The sequence below is a fragment of the Polypterus senegalus genome, chromosome 10, assembly GCF_016835505.1.
Source record: "Polypterus senegalus isolate Bchr_013 chromosome 10, ASM1683550v1, whole genome shotgun sequence".
Taxonomy (NCBI): Eukaryota; Metazoa; Chordata; class Cladistia; order Polypteriformes; family Polypteridae; genus Polypterus; species Polypterus senegalus.
Genome location: NC_053163.1, coordinates 63,413,618 through 63,425,951, shown reverse-complemented (window position 1 = coordinate 63,425,951; position 12,334 = coordinate 63,413,618). Strand labels below are relative to the sequence as shown.

Sequence of the window (12,334 nt, the reverse complement as noted above, 5' to 3'; positions counted from 1 at the left end):
AATCGATGACATTTTCACAACACTTGAATTGCAATCTGTTGTTTATGAAAGCTATTGAGCCACCATAAGCCTGTTTGTTCTCCGTTTTTAACAATGTAAAGAGCTATTAAAAAGAATGTGTAATTGCTTTTACCTAGCGCTGTTACTTTTGAATATGAATTGTTGTTACATATCTTTTTCTTAAAAATATAACAACTGATAAATAAAATGTGAAATACTCCACCTTTCATATCAGTTAACTTATTCTCCTAAAGCACCTGAATGTCACGCAATGTGTATATTGCCTAACTTGTTTAATTTACACACTAACTCTGAAATGTAACTATATCATTATTATTCACCATTCTAGATCAAAGCTGTCTTTTTAAGTTAATCTTTTCACACTGGGTACTTTACTTGTTTTCTATTGAAAATAACCAGTAGAGGCCACTGTAATAACACGAAAAAACAATCCAAATCAAATTTGGTGTATATACTTTTCTTTTTATTTTTTTTATTATTACTCTTCTCTGATAAAAGCCTTTAATCACAATATTTCTGTTTTGCCTTGAGCCATCTTACACTTAAACGATTTTTAATAAATAACACTAAAGTAAAAAAGAAAGAACTAAAAAAAAAAAAAAAAAGAAAGACTGCTGCTTGGGGTTGCAGGTTTAAAATAACAAAGGGATATCTAGATGTAACGCTCCCTCCAAACTGCTGTAGCTTTCTGCTGGGGCAACAGCGTTTTATCACTCTTATAGTCTCTTATAGCATGCCATCTTGTTTTATACATAATTTACGCCAGAGGTACCCTTAGGGTGTAAGGGGCCTGGGGCTGACCAACCCCACGCGGGGCCAGTTACGTCAAACGCAGTTACCGGTATGTGTGGACTGTATAAACTTGCGCGCAAATTTAATACAAATAATGTTAACATACAAATCCGCTCGAGCGGGACACGCGGACCTCAAAAGCGGAGCCCCCTTAGGCGCGGGGCCTGGGGCGGACGCCCCACTTACCACCCACAAACGCCGCTCTTGATACCTTTTAGTATAATCAGCATTATTGTAAGTATTTTGGATATTCCACAAAGCACATTTTTTTGTACAAAAACGGTAAAGTTATTAACATTTATATAGATAAAAACATCAGGAAACAACATTTCAGATTTTATACCTTCATCAGGAGTGTCAGTTTAATACATCACTTTCTACTGACGGTTATATATGTACTACTCATGCATTTCAGAATAAACAACACTTTATCACCTTATGAAAATGTGGTCATTCTTAGCCAGCTTTAGGCATTACCCACGCAAAAACAAGAATAAGAATAATGCAGTACATGATTTCTTTCATTAGTGATATTTAGATTGTAACAGGCTTTTATGTGCCTTGCAGTATTGTGTTTAAGAGTTCAATTTATCAATACTTACTCGTTTTAATAAAAGTTTAGCAAATTGCATTTGCATTCCATGATCTAGTCATACATTTTATATGTTATCATTGTAATACTGTTTTTGTTAATAATAACAATAACAATTTCTATTAATGTAAACCTTTATAGAATGTAATAACTACTGGTTGGACTCGTTCGAACAGAAAAGTTTTTTTTGTTTTTTTCCCATCATAATCGATTAAAAAGGATTTTCTTCACAGCTCATAAGTAAATGGCTGGCAGAAATTAAGAGTGAAACCATTTAAGAAGTCAAATGTAATTGTCGCTACAAGGGACCTAAGTGTCTACCTCAATAATAAGAAGGAAAAAAATACTATCACCGCATACTCGCACCTGAAATGACAAAATTTAGCTTTCTTTTTTCTTTCTTTTTTTCGGGAATGCTTATATAGCTCCGCTATCAGAAGAACATGTGCCCCTTCTGTTTCTCCTGTGAGCCAAGTGTGTGTCTGTCAAGGCGGGCGACGGCTGCCACGTGACGTCATTAGGAGGCCGTGAGGGGGCGGAGTTGAGCGATCATAAGAAGTGTAAAATCCCTCCAGTGCCCAGCTGAGCAGAAAACAGAGGAGAGCTCAGGGAAAGAGCAACCTGCGAGGTAAAGCCGCTGAAAGAAAGGAAAATAGCGCACTTATCGTCTCTTAAAGAATATTAACAATTGATTTTGAAAATGTTTGTTCTTCTTTTTATGTATTTTTTTCAGGGCTGAGGGTGAATTATTTTATGAAAAGGATTCGTCTTTTTGCTCCCAAAGCTAAAGAAATCCGAGGACTACAGAAGTGGAAGGAGGGGGTGGTGGGTCTCCTTTCACATTTTGTACCAGCCTTGTTTCGCAGGTTTCATTTTCTGCTCGAGGCTGGTATTCGTTGAACTGTGCCGGAAGAATTTTTTGCAGTTTCATTTTTTTTATTTGCGGTGTTTTCTTTTTTCATACAGAAAAGGAGGATATTCTTCTGTGGAAGGTTTTATGTGTTTTTTTGGCTTTTTGCATTAATACTCAGTACAGTATACTGTGAGAAAAGGGAGATTTTACATGGATTTTAATTGATCTTTTGCACAAACGTAAATTCCTTTATTAAATGAACATATAAATTACAGGTGAGAAAAAAAAAAAAACACTCGATATTTGTTCAGCTTGAAGTTTTCCTGCAGTGAAAGCAGGCGTATCTGCTGAAGTCTAAAAGTAATATCTTAAATTTGGGAGGAGGTGTGACTTTGTCTATCCCTTCATCCGCAAGGCATTTAAAATGACGAACATAAAGGTTTTTTTTTTAACTTGCTTTTTTTAATCATGTATTTTGTTTTGCAGCCAGTAGGCTAAAATTGTGGATATTTTCTTTTTTCACTTCATACTGTCATTTTCTTGGTAAATTTATCTGCTGTTGTTTTCATTTCAACATATTGTCAGAGATACTGGAGGTGCTTTCTTAACATAACCCTAGCTGCTCTTTTAAAGTGAAGTCAAAATGGCACTACCAGATAATGCCAGTTGTGGCCTGCCAGGAGAAGAATCTGGTTTTCCTGAAATAATTGAATTAAATGTCGGTGGGCAAGTGTACATTACTCGTTACTCCACTCTTACAAGTGTTCCAGACTCCCTGCTTTGGGAGATGTTTAGCCGAAAGAACATCAAGACTCTTGCTAGGGACTCAAAAGGCCGTTTCTTTGTGGACCGAGATGGATTCTTGTTCCGTTACATTCTAGATTACATGCGGGACCAGCAGTTGGTGCTCCCTGATCACTTTCCTGAACGCAGTCGTTTGCAGAGAGAAGCTGAATATTTTATACTGCCAGAGCTGGTGAAAATGCTTACCCCTAAAATAAGTAAGCAAAACTCCATTGGTGATGATGCCTGTCAAAGTGACCCAGAAGAGTCTTCACCCAATGCAGATACAGCTAGGAACATTGCATCATTGGGTTCCATGGCATGTTCAAGTTTAACACCAGGAGTTGGTTCTGAATCACGACGTTCCGGCTTCATCACTATTGGGTACCGTGGCTCCTATACTTTGGGGCGTGACAGTCAGACTGATGCAAAATTCAGACGTGTAGCCCGGATCATGGTTTGTGGCAAAACCTCTCTAGCTAAAGAAGTTTTTGGCGATACCTTGAATGAAAGCCGTGACCCAGATCGCCCACCTGAGAGGTATACTTCCCGTTACTACCTAAAATTCACCTTCTTGGAGCAAGCCTTTGACAAGCTAGCTGATGCTGGTTTCCATATGGTCGCCTGCAACTCCACGGGCACTTGTGCTTTTGCCCATGATCAAACTGATGACAAAATCTGGACCAGTTACACCGAATATGTTTTCTACCGTGAGTGAGCACAAATATTGTATTTCCCAACCCAACCCACCCCGTCTTGATTTTCGTGGTTACTGTGGTGGTTTCATTGCATTAGAAGTAGAACATTTACCCTTGTGTATCCCAGAGTCCCATGTGGTACCCTTCTGCTTAAACTCAGCTTGCTCTGCTGGCAGCCATCTAACTACTGACCAGCTGCTGCTTCTTCTATCCTGTGAAGAGAATTTAAAGTGACTCTTTTATGCTATAATATATATATATATATATATATATATATATATATATATATATATATATATATATATATATATATATGCTATAAAAGATGTTTGTAGATATGAGGATAAGTTAAAAAAGACTGTTCATACATATTTCCCAGTATTGTCTTCACCTCTGACCTTTTTCAGTGCAGCAAACACTAAAGGCAATTATCTTGTACATATTTTGACATTTAATTATACCTATGTAAAAACCTGACCACTCAGCTTTTGAAGTGCAGATAAATAAATCACCATCTTGTATTTTTATAACTAAGGGTATCAAAAAGGTTGAAATACAGATGATCAAAATATAAGGTGACAATTGTAGGCAAACCTCTAAAAGCCATTACGAATACAGAATGTTAAGGACTCCTTTTAAAATTGCATGTTAGTGACAAATGTGAAGAATTATTGATTAGATCTTGCCATCCTGTCATAAAGTAAGCAAGAACCAACTACATGGTATAAGTCATATATTTTGTGGTAATTGTGACACATCAATTTTTTGTCATAATCTGCCATGAAAATACCTGTTAAGTGTTTGCAGTGCCAGCAATGCACATTTGTGTAGACAATTTTGCAAAAGAAAATATTTCTACAAACATTTTACTCATTTTCTATCTATCTATCTATCTATCTATCTATCTATCTATCTATCTATCTATCTATCTATCTATATAGTGACTTTTCATATATATTAAAAAGCTAAAAAAGGTGTCAAAGCTGTTATGTTTAAATTACAAAAATGAATTGTAATTTTCACACTTGTAAGTCCAGATTTCGTTTAACAAATTGAACTGAAAATATGTAAAGAATAACATCTGCTGCAAAGAAATCTAACATTATTGAGTTTATTACATTTTGAAAAATGTAATCCAAACTGTTAGTCAATTTATAAAGACCTGGTAATGCTATGATAACTGAAAAACAGAATTAAGCATTCTTCACTTTTGTCTGATTCACCTTAAAATGTGTGTTTTAATTTAGTTCACCATGCTATTTAAGTCTAATCTTAAACAGATTTATCCTCTTCACCTCATAAGCTAAAGGAATGAAGACATAAATAGCATGTGATGTTCTCTTATCTAATCTTGTACAACATGCAAAAGATAGCGGTGATTTATCACCTGTGTATTTCTAATGGCCATGTTTAAAATGGAAATAGTTTAAAGACATGTTAAGATGTAGCATATGAACAGTTTTGATTAATGTCAAAATATACTAACAGTAAAAGTTACCTTATTAAGTAAAGAATATGCTCTTGTAAAAACCTCATTTACTGTTCCTGCGCAAGCATATTAGCACAAATGATCTGTTTGAAAGTGCTGTATTCAATAGCACATTTTAAATATATTTTTATTATGTGACATTATGGCTATTCCAGAGCAACCTGTAGCTGTATTTTTACCATTTGCTCATGGAAAGTTTGTTTTTTAATATATATATATATATATATTTTTAAAATGGTCAATAGTTAGAATTTACTGTATTACAAGTTATGTTTATTTTTGGAACAATGTGTTTTTATATGATTTTTGAAATCATTAAGTTACATGTTTAAATATGTAAAATTACTGTATGTTTTAGAATTATTGACTTCCTTCCTTTTTAATTTCTATACAGATAATGAAAAGTTGGTTCTTTCAGTGTTATGTTAAGTGACATTCTAACTGAATTAATTTATGTGTTATGTACACATTTTTCATATACAGTACATTGCCAAGAAAAAAAAAAAGTACTCAGGACTGTAGAAAACAAATAGATAACGGAACTATTGATTTGCATATGAAAAAAATCAGACCAAATAGCAGTTATTAAATTATACTTATAACCAACTACATCTCTGAAATTAGCAGTGCACAAAGTGGGTAGCAGAAAAAACACAATTTATATTTTGCATTACACAAGGAAGTGGCCTCTTTCTACAGCAAAATTCAGTATCCACATGGATGGTGGCAATGTGTTCAACGAAAAGCCATATGGTTACACAATGAAATGGTTCCCAAAATAAACTTAGCTTTTGAGGATGTTAATTGCTTTTAAAACATGCAGTTTGTAAGGCAGGCAGGCACATCTGTGTTGCTTCCATTTATTATTTTTATGTAAAATAATTTCAACAGTGAATACCCCATACCTCATCTACAGTACACTTGAGGACATATTTGGAAAACATAACACAAGTGGGTTAAGTGTCTCACCTATGGTCACACTGTGAATTGGAGGTAGGGATATAACTGCAACCTTGTAGTTTAAACTCCAGTGCCTTAGCCACTAAAGCACACTGTCTGTTCACAATTGAATGAGACTGAGATACACAAAAACATTTTATCCATTGTAACTTTAAAGCCAAGTTTTTGAAATTGATATTTAATTAGTAGAATGCACTGAATTTACAGTATGTCTTATATTGTATGTTTTTTAAATATTAATAAAACTAGTTCAAAGAAAGATACATCTCTAACAAAATACTTAATTATTTCACTGATTTTAATTTTAGCCAGAATCTTAAACTAGTCACAGTTGACTAACTATATTTAATCTGTGATTTGAAAATTAAGCCATAGTGAGAAATTTATCGTAGATATTAATAATTGCTGTGACTTTTAGACCATAGAATTGTGTTTTTTTTTTTTTGGTTATATGCTTTTAAAATCAGTTCTACAGCACAGGCAATTGGCAATAATTGTGTACATTTTTTTTTAAATACCTTTTTGCCTAAAAATATACTTTTACATGTGTCAAGTGTATTTAATTTTTTTCTGAGCTAATCAATATTTTAATTGTTTACTTAAGACAAAAACAATTTGGAACATTGATGCTGAAAAGAAAGCAACACAGTTTTTCATCTGTTTTGTAAAAAGCACAATACTGTATGTCTAACCTTGAATCAGTATGGAGTTCAGTTAAATGCAGGAGTTATGAAATTCATTAGATCACAGAATTAATAGTAAAAATGGCAACACTTTTCTTTAAATGCTCCAGCACTGCACATACGTGGTATAAAAACAACCCTGGTTAATTGCACAATAACTAGGCAGTATTACTATATACTTACTGCATAACTTTTTATTATATGAATTTCTCATTCTTATTCTATACTTGATTCCATAATTTTCTGTTGCCTTTCTTGAGTTATGAACTACATATTTAGTAATAATGCCTAGTTACAGTGTTCTTTGACAGGTAATTACTAGGTAATAAGAGACAATGTAAAGTGCTGCTGGAATATATTAAATTTACTAAATTGATGTCTGCATTTTAACATGATTACAAAATAGAAAAAAATGGTAAATATGTAAGACTACAGCAGTAGTTCTCAAGTTCTGTCCTGGAGTACCACTGTGGAGCAGGATTTCATTCATAGTAGTAAGGAGTCACCTTTACGTCTAATTGATCTAATTATTTAATTAGCTGACTTCTTACCTTTTACATTTTTACATTTAGAAAAAAAACAGAAATTATTTTTTTTTGCTGCACCTTTAAACACATACCATTGTTTTACTTTTTTCTTTTTAGATTTCCTTTTTCTGTTGCATTTGCTGATTTATACTATATATATTAAAATATTAACAATTAATGACATGCTTTCAAATTACTAAATACTAAAGGGGTTCAGCTACTTTATTGTCATGTTCCATTTTTGTGCCAATTAATAGGAAAAGGCTTAAGTCAATGGTTCTCAAATTCAGTCATGGGGACCACTGTAACGGCAGGTGTTTTTCCAACCTTCTACTGTACGTGTTTTATTAAGCAAGCTGTTATTTCTTGGTTTCTGACATTTCTGCAGGATTGCAAAATGGGTTTGCTTAATTTTTTTTATTTCATTACAAGCAAGTGTTTAAAGTGTTTTACACAGTGGTAAGTCAGTTTAGCTTTTCTTTCTTTTTAAGATTTCACATTTTTAATATTCAGATTATTTAAACCATTTTATACTAATAAGCACATAAGTAAATATGGCACTGAGAAAACTGCTCAACTGTACTATTCAAGTGCACCTGTGTCTGCATTGTTCATCACTCATTGGCTTTATGTGGATTCAGTCATGGCAGAAAACTCCACAGAAAAAGGTAAATTAAAAGACTGGTAAAAAAAAATTGAAGCACTAAGTCGTGGCAAAAAGACATGTTTCTGAATGTATTTTATAAGTAAATATAATACTAATACATTTTTAGTTATGCAAAATAAATGAAGAAGAAGAAATGCTAGCCTGTTAAACAATTAGAAGAAAGACTGACCCATTGATTTGAGAAAGTGTTTGGAATGAAAACTTAAAGCTGCAGGGTACCCAGGACTGAACTTAGAATCCATTTTGAAAGAGGAAATTATTTGCTTGAGAAATTACACAAAAGCAACAGAAAAACATTTGATTAATAGAATATATGTTCACCTATTGACATCTTTTTGACCATTGTTTGCCTAATGTAACTTAAACATTCATACCGTTTGTTGAGAGTCAAAGAAGTGGCATTTTATCCAATGTTACCCTATGTTCATGCCATAGGTGATCACACCAGTTGAAAAACAGAAAGGGCTCTGTAAATTGCTTCTTAAAAGTGTTACGCTCCCTGGGTGTTTCAAACAGCACAGGAAACCTGACTTATAATTACTAAAGAGGAGGTTCTTGCTCCTTATATGTACAGGGTACTTTATATGTCCCTTTACGTGTATGTTAAAATTAAATGTATCTGTAGAAGGAATCTAAAAAAGGCATAGCATTACGTATTTGGAAAAATAAAATCTCCAGAATGTATGTGTATGTACGAGCTTGTAGCTATATAAACCTGCATCATATTTTCACATTCTTTTTGTTAAATTTTTGAATAGAATTTTGAATTTTTCTTATCCTTCGCTTTAAATCAGATTTAAAGTAAGTTCTCTTTGGTTACTAATTTTAAGTCTGTTAACCTAAATTGTAAATGTCTTCCTAAAAAGCTGCCTAAGCTTTTTATTGTTCCCTCCAGTTAAGGAAGACAAAATTTTGAGCAAAATATCTTAAGTGTTTTTTTTTAAACATATGTAGTCTTGCATATATCCCTTAGATGTAAATGTACCCAATTGTAGAATGTTGTGGAATTTCAAAGGGTTAAAAATTAAGTAGGAATTTGGGAAGATCACAATTATTGTGTTTTTGGAGGTATATTGTCTGTGATTTACTTCAAACTGACTAATGTGGTTATTTCCCATACATATTTCAGCCATATTTTTCAATATCTTTATCGTATACACTGTGAGTAAAATAAGCCTACTTGTAAATATTGTAAAATTTTAGATTTTCATTTATCACTGATTATGAGGCTATGTTTTGAACTGATTTAAAGGCTTCTTCAGTTTTTGGAGTCTTAAATTTAAAACCTTTAGTTTTCAAAGTCTTGAAATTCAAATGTGAATGTTAAACAAATGCATGCACAGTAACTACAGATCTGTAAATATAGATATTTGGTTGATTAATTGATGTTAAGTTAAAAAGTCTGAGTCCACGATTTTGCCATTTGAAATTAACTCATAATTTGGTCTTTTAGATAATGAAGCAAAAATCAGCATATCTGATAGATGCATCATATATTCTTTGTATGTGCCTACACAAGTCTTTACTTAATAATAATATTTACAGTAAATTCTGGAAGTGTAATTAGTAATTGAAGTTTTTCAACACACCAATAAACGCAAGATATCTTTTAGAGGGAAGTGTATCAGTGATGAATAGTACATAATGAAGACTGTGTTTCACTGGCATCTTGCTTGTTTAATCTGTGTATGTGTTTAAAAAAGTACCACGAAAAATTAAGGTGTCTTTAATAAAAGTTTAAGCATGTTTTCAGAAATTACAATACATTAGTATTGCCAAACTACATAAAAGCACAAGTTCATTTTATTTATATTGGTGCCATTTGTATTTTTTTCATTATATATTGCTTTAACAGAATAAATGACTTTGTTGGAAACATTTTTATTATTTTTTTAAATATAATTTTTGTTTATACATCTGCCAAAACAAAGGTTGACAGCTGCAAGGAATTCTTGCCTTTTTAAAAATCTATTGCAGATACCATATCTGTTTAAAAAAATTCTTAAGTGCATGAATGTGTGCCAAATAGTCAAATAGGACATTGTTTGATGTTTACGGCATAGTGCACCTCATGTGACCTGCATAAAAATTAATAAAAATAAAGCTATTTTGTGATGAATCATATTGGTCTCCATCAAATTTCTACATGGTTTTATTACAGGAGTATGTGTATGATGCCTCTGTAAGAAAGGATTGTCTGTGTACCTTATCTGCTTTTATTAGTTAGAAACAGTGCAGGGATCCGTTTTATTTTCTGTGACTTGAACTACAAATTTTATACATTCAGTTGACATTAACCTGCATAGAATTTGAGAACAGTACTTTAAAATTTAATGTATTTTATCTTACCTATATTAATGAAGATTATGAACAATGCAAGCAGACGTTATTACTCATTTAATAACAGGCATCATTCCATTTCCCGTCTTCCAGCTTGTCTTAGTACTAACTGGCATTTTATTGGCAAATGTGTTGGCTTGGTTATTTCATTTAGTTATATGCAATGCTTTTCTCTTTATTTATTGATTTACTTGCAATTAAATATGATAAAGATGTAATACTTTTTATTATCTCTAATTCATTTATGAGTTCAATGCCAGTACCTTCATTTTACTGGTTAGGTTTGCAGGGGCTTGTACCAACAGCAGTAAGCAGAACACAGACATTGACTCAACAGGGGTAATTCCACTAACCAGGCTAATTTAATTTGACAGTCAAACAAATGAAATTTCTTTAGCCTGTAGAAGGAAACCAGCATTCCAAGTCAGAAAACTCAGAACTATGAAAGAAGAATAAATAAATGCTCAAAACGACTCAAATTATCTCCATCATGACCAGTTTCTAAACTGACTAATGGAACATTTTCCAAAGGTCGCCTAGATAAAATAAGATGCCAACAGAGTTATGATTTTACTTCATATACTACCATATCTTTCTTGACTCGATTCTGAGTACATTTTCAGATGCAGGACTTTAGACTATGTGAGATTTTAAGGAGCCTTATTATTTCAACTTATAAACAGAAGGAATAATTTTATTTAGCTTAAAACATTGTAAACAGAGTCCTGTAAATTGCTGATAGCAAAATTACTCCTGTTCTCATCCTGTGGAATTAGTGGATGACACTGAATAAACTTTGTATGGCACATCTGAAAAGCAAAATAGACAGTTACCTGTGTGGACATGTGTGGACATGCTAAAATTTTCTGTGATAATGTTTAATTTTTCTTATTTTAACTTTCAATAATCTAGGATCAAGTTAAAAATCAATATGACATATAAAATTATTATGCTATGTTTGACAAATGCAATGCACTTTATTGGACAGTGAAAAATGGTTACTCTACAGAAGTATGTCTAAAGACATCGTATTATTATGGTGTGCAATACTAATCAAACTTTTTTTCCTCTTTTTGAAATTAACATTTTATTCTTTATCTGTTTTCTACTGCACTATTTACTATTTCATTTTTTGACTTATGGAAAAATTACATTACTATATAGTGTATGAAATGATTTGGCAAAACTAACAAGTAATAAACAAATTGCTGCAAATAATTATGAAGAGGACACACAGTGTTTCCAAAATGAAAAAAAACTCCAGAAGTCCAGTTTTGGGTGTAAGTTTCTTCTTATTGCTCACAGATTGAAACCTCTGTTTGGAGGTGGCTGCTACCTAAATGATTTACTACTGTATTTTGAACTCACTGTACTGCACACGAGGTACTGTGTATGAAAATAAGGAAGAACATTTGATGCTATGGTAACAAGTCATGGATATTCTAGTAGTAGACTACTTCTGATGACATACATTAAATTGATTTATTGAGGTTTATTATAATTATTGTGCCATTGCCAATATTATTATATTTAAAAGACTGATTGAGGTATGATTTGCATATGTAAAATGTTTTTTTTATACTGTACATAAGACACTAACTTGTACTTGTCTTTTATCCACTGCATAAATAATTTGTCTTAATCAGATTTCTAAATGTCAGTTAAAAGACTTTTGGCATTCAATCAAAACTTACCAGGGATAGAGTGATCATGGAAAATTAATTATTTATTTTATAAGATGTTTTGTAGATTTACAGCTCATTACTTTCCGATCCTGTACAGGATCAGTGATCTTGGGAATGTGAGTGTTTATAAAAGAGCTCACACTTCACAAACAGTTCTGCCTCCATTTTCATCAACTGCACTGTAGAACTCACCATGCTGTTTACATGAGCCTTTTGAGATTTCGATTCAAAATATTGGGCACAT

The 12,334-nt window shown here is 32.5% G+C and overlaps 2 protein-coding genes across 2 annotated transcripts in view; both read left to right on the top strand.

Annotated features, from left to right (window-relative positions):
* Positions 1–1,984: 1,984 nt before the first annotated feature.
* On the top strand, positions 1,985–4,003 carry LOC120537147 (BTB/POZ domain-containing protein KCTD12-like). The gene is made up of 2 exons (XM_039765851.1): positions 1,985–2,033; positions 2,139–4,003. Exon 2 carries the CDS (start codon positions 2,902–2,904, stop codon positions 3,757–3,759), a length of 858 nt encoding a protein of 285 aa, XP_039621785.1. The 5' UTR covers positions 1,985–2,033; positions 2,139–2,901; the 3' UTR covers positions 3,760–4,003.
* A 4,038-nt stretch (positions 4,004–8,041) lies between these two features.
* LOC120538180 overlaps positions 8,042–12,334 on the top strand; it is a 90,035-nt gene continuing 85,742 nt past the window's right edge. The window contains exon 1 of the mRNA XM_039767626.1: positions 8,042–8,066. Coding sequence (XP_039623560.1) covers positions 8,042–8,066 — 25 coding nt within the window. The remainder of the gene's footprint in view (positions 8,067–12,334) is intronic.